The following is an 11,960-nucleotide window of genomic DNA, read 5'->3' as shown; positions in this document are numbered from 1 at the left end:
TTCAGTGACTAAATTAATACATCAGGAACTGAGTCAACATCTGTGGGTTGTATTTGCCTCAATTCCCAAAATGGAGTTATGTTTGAAGATTATTCACAAGGACACAGGAAGATAAGCAGTCCAGTGTGTGTGTGTGTGTGTGTGTGTGTGTGTGTGTGTGTGTGTGTGTGTGTGCGACTGTCCCTTTTCCAAGATAGAGTGAGTGTAAGGTTTTAGAAAAATGTCTTAGGGTTGAGGGGGGCTTACAAATGCATTTAAAGTCTTTCGCTATGGGTGAATGTTCTTGAAGAGCTTTATTTCCTTTTGCTTTGTTTATGCTTTTGAAGTTTGCCATATTGAAATATTAAAAATGAACATAAGATCCCATTTTTTCATTCATCAGACTGAAAAGAATAGTGGAAGAGAATTAAAGTGTTGGGTAATGTGTGTTTCAGAGGCAGTGATCTCATGCTTATCTAAGGCAGGGAACTAATCTGGAATGAGTGGTGTTCAAAGGGGTCTCTTACCCAGCATGCTCAAGGCTCACGTTTCAAACCTAGCACTACAATCAGCAAATAAGTCGAGTTCAGCATTTGTGTCTAAAAGACATGGACTACCTCAGAAACAATTGTATTGCTGTTAGTATGGCCCTGAAGTAAACGCTTTTGCTATTATTTGAAGTCAGTATTCAAGCATCCCCGAAAGTCTCAAACTTAAACTTCTTAGTTTCCTTATTGAATTAGGCCCCAATGAAACAGTTGGTGATGCCTTATAAAGTTAATACTTCTTCTGAATTCATAGAAAGTTGTCTTTTTATTCAGGAAAACCTCAGACATAACCAAGAACAGAGAGAATGTGTCCTAACGCTTTGACATCTTTTACTAAAGGGTGGACCATCGTCTAAAACCATTTGCATTTTCAGTGAATGACCTGTTCACAAATTTTCCTCCTGTTTCTTGTTTTGTTTTCCACCATTTCCTGTTTATTCATAAGGGCTCTTTATAGAAAAACGGAACTAACTGGCGCCCGTGTTGTAAATACATAGGCGTCTGGTACAGGGGAGGTCAGGGACTGTGTGTTCATTCCTGCAGCTTTACCTGTCTGCGAGGCCCCACTGCATCTCCCTCTGCTCTTTGTGTTTAATTTGTGTATGGTTGACTGTCTGCTGGTTTGGGTCCTGTCTTCCCATTAGATTGCAAATTGTTAATTGGATCATGGCATGCTTCTGCTTGTCAGGGGTGAATTTGCGCTCAGAGAACCCTTCTAACGAGGTGGAACCACAGGCCTGTAACAAATTCCTCATGCTGAAATCTAGACTCCAGAGACTTCTGGAGACCCTCCTTTTGTTTCTTAAGAGAATAGGGGTGTAGTAATCACATGTAGAACTGAATTACATCCTAACACTGGCTGTTAAATTCGGAAATTATGCCAGGGCTTGGTCAAGGTCCTCCTTGATTACTTTATATTATATTTTGGTGGTAGTGCTGGGGATTGAACTCAGGGCCTCACTTATACAAGGCAGGAGTCCCGTCATTGAATTACTTCCCCAGACAACACCCACACCTGCTTCATCTTCTAAAGTACCCACCGAACTCTGTAATGATGAACTCGATTATCGCTAGAAGCCAGCTACCCTCAGCTTCAGTCCAACACAGTCGAGCTGTTCAGGACATTAGCCTTCATGAGAGGTGGACACAGGAGCCTTCCTATACTGAAGAAAAGGAGGGGAAGGAAAGATTGTTCGCATCAACAGGGACTGTCTCAGGACAGTGTGCAAGTCAGTTTCTGCTGATGAGGAGGTCTGTGGCAATGCCTCTGGTTTCCTAAACAGAAGTGGCAGAGAAGATCCTGCAGAGGAAGGGAGAGGGGGGCTGTTTGATGTGAGGATCATAGCAACAAGTATTGTGTGTGTGTGTGCGTGCATGTGTGCGTGTCCTTTGGGCATTGGGCTGTGTGCTCTCCATGTATTGTGTCCTTACTATTGAAAGAGGAGATCTGGGCTGGCTTCTCAAAAACTGAGTTTAATCCCTAGGCCTACCATACAGAGAGAGAACAGACTTCCACAAATTGTCCTTTGAACTCCACATGCCACCTTGGCACATGCACAAGTGCACACACCAAAAGGAAGACAGAGAAAGAAGGAAGGAAAAGAAAGATGGAGTCCTTTAGTGTCCTGGGGCTTGCAAGACGCTTGCTACAAAGTCTGGAAGCCAGTGGTAGAACAAGGGGACCAATTCCTGCAAACTGTCATGTGATCTCCAAGGGTAGGGCTGGTGCTTATTCTCTCTCTCTCTCTCTCTCTCTCTCTCTCTCTCTCTCTCTCTCTCACACACACACACACACACACACACACACCCCTTCACACACACTGAATAAATGAATGAATGAATGCAATACTTGATGTTCTGGAGCCACAAAGAAGTGAGAAGGGAACAGGGCTGAGAAAGGTGACTGAAGCCAAGGAAAAGCTGGCAAGGGGGTTGGGGGAACCTGGCAAGGGGGTTGGGGGAGCAGAGGACTTCGGGAACTGCTCTGGCTGATGAACAAAGGACTTAGGTCAGGAATGGAAAAATCAAACTCTACCCACCCTAAGTCGGATCAACATTCAAGCTGCTATAGTTCTGATTGAGACTGGATTCCGAAGTCAAATCATGCTGGGGCACCACAGTCAGGGTCTAACCTCAGCCTGGGGGCTGGGTGGGGGACCCCATATCACCCTTCCCAGTGTCTAACCTCAGCCTGGGGGCTGGGTGGGGGACCCCATGTCACCCTTCCCAGGGTCTAACCTCAGCCTGGGGGCTGGGTGGGAGACCTCATGTCACCCTTCCCAGTGTCTAACCTCAGCTTGGGGCTAGGTGGGGGACCCCATGTCACCCTTCCTAGTGTCTAACCTCAGCCTGGGGGTTGGGTGGGGGACCCCAGTCACCCTTCCTAGTGTCTAACCTCAGCCTGGGGGATGGGTGGGAGACCCCATGTCACCCTTTCTAGTGTAGCAGTGTGGCAGGAGCCTGACCTCTCAGGTCAAATTTGTTGCATTTAACTCTGCTTTTAGCACCTAGCCAACTCCTCTGCTTCTGTGTTTCTCATTTTCTCTCTGTAAACCAGGAATTATCCCATTAGTAAATGTTATCTCAAAGAGTGGGCAGGACGAGGGGGAACTAATCTGTGAAATGTTTGAAAAAGTGTGTCCAGCACATGAAAGTTACTTAACAGCTATGGTTATTTTGAAACAGAGCTGTGAGTGGCCGGTGTCGAGGAGCCCTCTACTAAGGATGCTGAGTGCTGGTCCAGAGGGATTCTCCACAGCTCTTCTTTAAACCTAAAAGGTCTGCTAGAGACCAGGGCCTGACAGACATGCTCAGAGCCCTACACTGGACCTGGCCACTCCATGACAGTCAGGAAACCTTCCACAAAAGGTTGCTTCTCTTACTGGTGGTTTCAACCTTTGACTAGTAAAGTCCCAACTGTGGCTTCTGGTGTTAAGTCACAGCAATAGCTCCGGTTAACATGTCCTTGATCCCCTGTGCTCCAGGGAATGTGACTCACCAGCTAACTGGCCTCTCTCTGGCCCCAGCCACAGAGTTCCTTAATGGGGAGCCCAGAGATCAAAACAGCTGAAGACACATGTCTGCAGCATTGAAGAGATTTTAATTGATTTCCAACACTGAAAATTGAAATCTTTGGATTAAAATGCTAGGGATCCTTTGGGGGTAGCAGAATTGCCCTGCATTTTGTACATTGGTTGAGCTGGTGTAGTGCACACCTTTAGACTCAGTACTCAGGAGGCAGAAGCAGGTGGATTTCCATGAGTCTGGTCTTTATAGGGAGTTCTAGACTCTCAGGGCTACATAGTGAGATAGTTTCACAAAAAAGTTTATAGTTTGTATGTGTAATTTATTGTGTACAAATGATGCTTTAATAAATTATTTTTTATTTAATTTTGTGCTTTAGTAAGTCTGATTTAAGCAAAAATCTAAGTTCAATTTCTCTTGAACAACAAAGCTCTGGCGACTCTAGGCCCAAATGATAGAGCTCAGCTGGAGGCGGTTCCTCAGCTCCTGACATGACCGTTGGCTGTGCTGCCCAATCCCGAGCACGGATTTGACTTCGGAATCCAGTCTCAACCAGGACGACTGTAGCATGAATAGTAAAGCTGAGATGATGGTGATTTAGGATTGAGGTTTCTTTTCTTTCCCCATTCTTGGCTTAAGACCCCGGTCTATTTAGAACCTCCTCTCAGGGAGCCAGCTCGCTAGCCATTCAGTGAAGCCCTGGAAAGGACATGGGCTCTAGCTGTGAAGCTAGGCGCATGTGGCCTCAATGTCCAGCCACACTGCTGTGGGTCATATTAAATAAGCTAACTACATGTGAGCATGTGGCAGGCGGCCCGTGGATGTTTGAATGATGGTGTTTTTATGGTGGTTATTTTAGAACAAGGAGCCAGCAGAAGCTACGGGAGTCAAGCCGAAGCATGCGCTAAATACCCAAGGTGAGCAAGCTGATCCGCCAGGAGGCTGCGGGTGGGTGAGGGGGTCCACAGGTGAGCAAGCTGACCCGCCAGGAGGCTGCGGGTAGGTGAGGGGGTCCACAGGTGAGCAAGCTGACCTGCCAGGAGGCTGTGGGTAGGTGAGGTGATCCACAGGTGAGCAAGCTGACCCCACCAGGAGGCTGTGGGGTAGGTGAGGGGGTCCACAGGTGAGCAAGCTGACCCCTCCAGGGTCACCACATAGCTGAGGATGACCTTGAACTTCTGGTCCTCCTACCTCCATTTCCAGAGTGCTGGAATTAAGACTTTGGCTGGGTATCTTTTATAAAAGCTCATTCTCTTTTAAAACTTTACATGCCTGGCGTGATGGTGCACACCTTTAATCTTGGCACACAGAAGGCAGAAGTGGGCAGATCTCTGTGAGTTTTAGGGCAGCCAAAGCTACACCGTGAGACCCTAAATAAAATAGTATTTGTAGGGTTCTAAAGTCAGATTGACAAAATAAGGTATACTAAGAGAAGCCTGCCCTTTGTCCTTTCTCCTCAAGGCCTTTATTTATGATCAATTAAAAAGTTCTTATCTTTCCAGTGAGGTCCAGTTTATGGAAACCACTCATAAGTAGCCGTAGGTTTACACACATGTACACACTCACAAACATCCTCCCTTCTTCTCTCAGTGCGTGTTGGTGTTTTGTCTGTATGTATCTGTGTACCACTGTGTGCGTGTTGTCTATGGAAGCCAGAGAGGGCATCAGATCCCCTGGAACTGAATTCCAGACAGTTGTGAGCTACATTGTAGGTGCTGGGGACCAAACCTGGATTCTCTCAAAGAGTAGCAGTGCTCTTACCTACTAAATCATCTCTTCAGCCCCTCTTTTCTTACTTTAAGATGTGTGTACAACACATCCTTGGGTGGATGTTCTAACATACAGACACATCTCCCATGGCAGTATGGGTTACATCCAGTTTTCGACTTTCACAGTTGTGGTATGTGGGATGATACATATGTGTTTGTTTTCTCCTTGTGATCTGTGTCCCTTAGAGTATGTTTCCCCCTTCCCGTTATCTTGTAGAGAGCCAGAAGGAGGACACAGCAGTGGGGGCAGTGGAGAGGCTGCCTCTCATCATCAGCACTTCACTGAAGGGAGCTGACTCCACCCAGGAAGGAGCTTCACTGAGGCAGGGTGCTGAAGTTCTTGGCTTAGGCCAAGCACCCCCATCCACAGAGGCAGAACCCAGGCTTCTGGGAACGTCTGGTGAGAATACTGGGGCTACCCTGGAATTGTCTGTCGCACTCGACAGAATCAGCGAGGTCCTCACCAATCTCAAGATGTCGCAAAGTGCAGGACAAGGAACCTCATCCAGCAAGCCTGACTGTTGGCTCTCAGAAGAGAACATGAGACTGAATTCAGGGCTTAGCCCTCCACCCGTAGGGTCACTAACTCCGGCCAGTGAAGTCCACAGTGGTGAGGCATTTTCCAGGTAAGGGGTGTTCTTCTGTGCTGGGCAATGGGTGCTAATAGCTGTGTCCTTTCCGTGTGGCGTGGCCAAGGGGCCAGTGACAAATGTTGGTGACTGTATACATAGAGCCGCACTAGATTGACGGAGGAGATCTTATGTTTGGGATCCTGGAGGTAGTGGTGTCTACCTGGCCATGAGAATTACCTGGGATTAGGGAGTAGGGATTAAAAGAAACATCCATGCCCAGAAATCTTGATTCCTTTGGTCTGGAGTGATTCTCAGGTACCATCCTTGAATTCTTGTTTTTCATTCTAGTGGAGAATAGGGTTGAGAATGACAAACTTTTGGATAAATAATTACTTCAGAGAACAGGCTTCACAGAGCACTTCACCACGTTCCAAGCACTGGCCTGGCCTTCTGAGGCCCCATCTCATTTGATTCTCCCAGTGTTCCCAGCGTGGAGAAGTGGTCGTCCTATTATCTTACTGATTGGTGACATGGGGACTGAGCACCACCATCCCACAGAACCACTAAATCTGTACTTAACTGCACACCTGCTTCTTTAGGCCAGCATTTAAGTCCTAAACAATCTGGCGAGGAGAAAAGGGCGGGGCAGGTAGAGGCGTTCTAGAGGCTTTGGGGAGGTTTGTGTCAGAGGTCCTGGAGAGGCAGTGACACCTGGGACAGGAGCTGTGCTCAGCAGAAATGGTGGAAGAGAGAACTGCCGGCTGCATTCCATCTGTATTCAGTGCCGTTGGTGCAGCATTGCTGTGTCCACACAGCCTGCGAGGGCCCTGGCCTTCTAGACCTCTCTCGGATGCCCTTGTACCTGATGCCCTCTCCACGTGCCCCACGTCTACCACGGAGACCACAAGACCCAGCACCGGGAGATTATCTAGCCTCTTTTTGCTGTGGTGATTGGTTCTGGAAGGAAATGGGACCCCATCCCACCCCACCTCCCTCTGTGCCAGGGGCCTTGGCAGGCTGGAAAGAGGGATTCCTGGTAGCTGTGCCTAGAAAAACTCTGAATGTAGCAACTGTGGAAAAAGTGAACTTCCTCTGACATGTTAGGGATCCCCAAAAGCCTCTCAGTGAGAAGCATGTCCTACCTCAGACACAGCCCTGAGCTGAATTTCAGACACGCCAGATCCGAAGCAGGTCTCAGGAAGTGGGGAGGCCACCACCTGCCCTTCCTTCCCTAGAATGTGTCTTTTGAGGAAAGCATATCAAAAATTGAGTGTCAGTTCTGACCAGAAGGGGCTGCTTGTCTAGGTATCCTGAGACCATACCTGAACTTGGCAGCCAGGAGTTGTTGGCAGTGCCTGTGGTTGGTGTGCTATGCAGTGGGTAAGGAAGTGTTAGACATCAAACATGACTTAGAGCTGCGTGACACTGGGGTCACCTCCTACCCCACTGGAAGAGAAGACCGGAGAGGGCTGAAGTGGCCAATGGCCAATGGACTACCTGGATTCTCCTCCAGCAATTGGTTTGTCAAGCTTTTGGAGCCCCTTGGTCTGAGACAGGCTCAGGTGCTTAGCTTGGCTCCCACCTTGCTTCCCACTGTCATCACAGTCAGCTGTCTGGTCCCCACACTCTTGCCCCATGCTCAGCTGTAGACAGGCTACCGGGTCTCTCGACTGCACCACTTGGGATCAGCGTCCATTTTCAAGGGCCTAAACCTCAGAGCAGCCTGGGCTTTCCACTGCTGGAAAAAAAGCCTTGTATTTTTCTTTATTCTTTTTATTAGGATAAAGGACATGCAACATAGAATGTACCATTTTAGTCTATGTGTGCGTGCGTGCGTGCATGTGCGTGCATGTGTGTGTGTGTGTGTGTGTGTGTGTGTGTGTGTAGCTGGGAAGGGAACTAAGGGCCCTGTGTACACTAGATGAGGGCCCATATTAACTATTTTTTATTTCTTCTTAAAAAAATCTAAAAAAATCCATATTTGTGTTTCTTTTTGTAAACATTTTAAAACAAAGATGTATTTCTTTATCTATTTGTTTATATCTTCAGAGACATTTGAGCTACAAACTTGGAGGCTAATTTCCCAAAAGAGAACACATGAAGAACTAAAATGTTAATCTTTACTTAGCTCCTAACTCATGATTTTATATCATATACACGACAAACTCAAATTTTTATCTTCCATAGCACATTAAAGATTATTAGTGAGGGGAGGATCATGTAACTATATTTTAATTAAATAAAAGTAAACACTCAAGCCTAGTATTGTACAAATGATGGCTAGAAAATATAGTTCAGTATTCTTGTTATCACAAATACTATAATATGAATGCTATTGAGGAAATTTTGTCATTTGTATTTGTAAATCTCCTAAGTATTTGTTTTATTTTTTTACTAACACTTTTAAGATCTCAACAAACCACCAGAAGGCATATATGCACAGGGCCTAGATCAGCCCATACAAACTCTCTACGTTAGATTCTGTGGGCCATGTTATTGTGGTGTCCTTGACCGCTCTGGCTTCTACAACCTTTCCTCCCCCTCTTCTGTGGGACTCCCTGAGCTTTGCTGTGCGTCTCTGCTTCTCAACTACCTTTCTTTTATAGCCCAGGCCTCTCTATCTAGGGAAAGTGCTTTCTATGGTAGGCTAGGCCCTTCTGCATCAATGAGCAATTAAGAAAATGCTTCATAGACATGGCCACAGGCCAGTCCAATCGGGTCAGTTCTTCCATTGGGGTTTCCTGTTTCCAGGCGACTCTAGGTTTGTGTCAAGTTGACAGCTGAAGCTAACTATGACACTAAGCAGGGCTCTACTACTGAGCTGTACCCAGGAACGTCCTTGTTTCAAACCTCAGGGCCGCATTTCTCTCTGCCCAGGATCTCTATCCTTGTACAAGAGATGGCTGCTCCTGGGGAGATGCTTGAGACCCAGAGGGGCAGTCCCATGGCCTCTGCAGAAACTCCAGCAGTTACCCAGCCTCGTGAGCAGGACCCACATCCCGAAGGCCCTGGAACTGCGCTGGAAGATCAGATCCCTAAAGGAGAGTCCCTAAAGGAGAGCCCATTTCTACCACTACCAAAGAGGAGTAGCAGCAATGGAGGAGCAAATGCGGAGGCGGAGGCGGGGCCTGGGGCTGAGCCTCTCACAGGACCAAACTTGGCCACAAGGGACTGGGGAGATGAGACTATTGGGACCACGGATCTGCTGCAAGAAACAGACCCAGGAGCAGGAAAGCCTGAGCCTGGGAAGGACCCTGCAGCCAAGGGCTCAGGGGGAACTGAGGTCGGAAGTAGGATGCCTACTGCTGCGGAGGCTGCCATCATGGTTCTGGGTAAGTGAGGCTGTGATCCAGCTCATCATGGCCTTGAGGTGAGTGACTGGGAGCCTTCCTTCACCTTCCATAGATTATGTGTTTCTGAGGAAGCCTAAGTCTCTGGATAGTTAAGTCCTGGTACTAGAGTCCAAGATACAGAAATGTGGAGGGATTAGACTTGGGTCTTCGATAGTTGGGAAGTGGGAACCTCTGTGGCCCAACTGGGTAGACGTCTCAAAGCAGCTCCCCTCCCTGAGGGTTCTACCACTGCCATCATTCTAAATGAGGACAGGCGAGCCTGCAGAAGGCAGGAGGCTAGGGATGTCGTCAGTTGCTAGAGTGTTTGCCTAGCATAGAGCTGGAGCTGTGGCTTTGATTCCCAACACTGCAGAGAACCAAATGTGGTGTTGCGCATCTCTAATCCAAGCTCGTGGGAGATAGAGGCAGGAGGATAAGTTCAAGGTCATCCATTGCTATGTGATGAGTTTGAGATCAACCTAGATTATATGTTCTCCCCTCAGAGATGGGGTGGAGAAGAAAAATGAAGAAAAGACACTCACTGATATGTGTAAGACACAGTGAGCCATTCCCACCTCCATTTGCAATAGCGAGGAAGTGTTGAAAATGACCCACTTGTCTAACTAGATGGGTAGCAGGCATCTCTGTGTTCTTCTGTTATGAAGAACTTCAGCACCAATGGTTTGGGAGTCTTCCACTTGGTGGGAGAATTGTATGTGGAGCAGCCTCTGCACTCAGGGAGCATGCAGGATCGTGGAGCACTTTCTGCACTCAGGGAGCACGCAGGATGCTCCCAGGACAAGTGTGAACAGATGATGACCCAGCCATTTGTGCAGAAAACGCTTTGTAGCATCATGACTATTGCATGTTTTCCTTTTCTTTAAAATATAATTTCGCGTGATATTTCTAGGTATTCATATTAACCAATTAAAATAAAATCGTAGGGCCATTTTCATTTGGTAAAGGCATTTGTTGCCAAGCCCTGAGTTCAGTTCCTGGGACCCATATGGTGAAAACTGAACCAACTCCTGAAAATTATCCTTTGACATCCACATGTATATGACATGGTGTGTACATGCACACACACACACACACACACACACACACACACACACACACACACACAGTAATACAATTAAAAAGAAAAAAACCCGCAATCCTAAATGCCTGTCTTCTGAGTTTCCAAGTGCTGGCTGCCCTTTGCTTCCCTTCTAGATCTATTATCCCTTCTCACCAGCCCATGCCCTAGGAGAAGCTCCCCACAGGCTCCCCCCAAGGGCTCTCTTGCCCTCTGGGATCTAGTTGAGACCAGCTATCAGGGGGCCAAGGCTGAGCGGTGAGGATGGTGTGCTTGTTTTTCTAGCAGTCTCTCCTTTACACTCCCTTGACTGTCTCCCATAGTTTCGTTGCCTTTGAACACAGCTGCCTCATGAAAATCTGCTCACTAATGCAGTGAGCTCGGCTCTCTCTCCTGACAAATGGGGTTGACTCTAGAGTCAGGGCTCCCACACGCTGGGCGTGTAAGAAGGGTGGTGGTCTTGACACCTGGTAATCCAGGTGACGCTTAGTGGGTTTCGGAGGGGAGACGACTGGTTGGAGACTGATGGGTGCTTTGTCGTCTCCCTACAGACGACAGTGCAGCACCCCCAGCCCCCTTTGAACACCGGGTAGTGAATGTCAAGGCCACCTCGGTCTCAGCAGGCTACACAGTGTCCCAACATGAAGTCTTGGGAGGGTAAGTACAGCATCCACCTGGGTGAGGGGCAGGGACTGGAACACAGAGGCTGACCGCATAAAGAAAGAACAGGGGTCTCCCTGGGGTACAGGCGACTGCACACATGAGGGAGGAGGGGTGTAGGAGGCCCTCAAAACAGGACATGGGAAACAACACTCCTGAGGTAGCAGGGGTGACAGGAGGGGCTGTGGTCAGGAGGCTGGTAGGATGGGTGTGAGTACGGTGTATTCCCACGTGCAGAATAGCCCGTGGCAAGGTCAGGAGGTTTCCCCTTGGACTGTAGAGTGGATCGCAGGACTGTGGGTGGTGAAGAAGTGATTTTCTCGACTCAGGGTTAGCCCAGGGTGAGTGATGACTAAGACAACAGCCTGTGCTACAGGACAGCCCACATGGGGTGTGTGAGGGGAGGAACGGCGGACCTTGTGAGTTGGCGAGGTCTGCATGTTCTCCTCTTACCGTGTCCCTCTCCCTCTGTAGGGGCCGGTTTGGCCAGGTGCACAGGTGTACAGAGAGGTCCACAGGCCTTGCACTCGCGGCCAAGATCATCAAAGTGAAGAGCAACAAAGACCGGGTAAGACATCTGCCCCAGGCCAGCCAGATCCTTCTAGCCGAGACCTAGAATCTTTCGTTTCCTAGTACCTGCTCCAGCCCCCTCTGTGCCAAGTAGGAAGCATGGTGTACTCGCTTCCTCTCTTCCTGGACTCACACTGCTCACTGAGTCGCCCACGTTCTTACTCCAGACCCCATTTCTGTGGATAGCCTGGCACAGCTCTTCCAACATGCTTGCAGGACCTTGGGCACCAAGGGCTTTTCCTTCTGGGGCCTCCGGTCTGTGAGAAGAGAGGGTGAGTCTGTGAGATGATGAGCGGGTGTCTGTAAGACGAACAGGTGTCTCTGAGGTGATGAGAGGGTGTCTGTGAGGCAAGCGGGTGTCTGAGATGAGCGGGTGTCTGTGAGGTGAGCGGATGTCTGTGAGGTGAGCGGGTGTCTGTGAGGTGAGC

The 11,960-nt window shown here is 48.4% G+C and overlaps 1 protein-coding gene across 1 annotated transcript in view; it reads left to right on the top strand.

Annotated features, from left to right (window-relative positions):
- Mylk3 (myosin light chain kinase 3) overlaps positions 1-11,960 on the top strand; it is a 36,281-nt gene that overhangs the window by 2,796 nt on the left and 21,525 nt on the right. Inside the window, exons 2-7 of the mRNA XM_005367012.2 lie at positions 4,411-4,468; positions 4,622-4,654; positions 5,538-5,946; positions 8,770-9,224; positions 10,854-10,959; positions 11,437-11,530. Of these exons, the coding sequence (XP_005367069.1) occupies positions 4,411-4,468; positions 4,622-4,654; positions 5,538-5,946; positions 8,770-9,224; positions 10,854-10,959; positions 11,437-11,530 (1,155 nt within the window). The remainder of the gene's footprint in view (positions 1-4,410; positions 4,469-4,621; positions 4,655-5,537; positions 5,947-8,769; positions 9,225-10,853; positions 10,960-11,436; positions 11,531-11,960) is intronic.

This window comes from Microtus ochrogaster, unplaced genomic scaffold (genome assembly GCF_000317375.1).
Source record: "Microtus ochrogaster isolate Prairie Vole_2 unplaced genomic scaffold, MicOch1.0 UNK15, whole genome shotgun sequence".
NCBI lineage: Eukaryota > Metazoa > Chordata > Mammalia > Rodentia > Cricetidae > Microtus > Microtus ochrogaster.
Note: the sequence above shows the minus strand (reverse complement) of the source record. Positions and strands in the feature narration are given on the sequence as shown.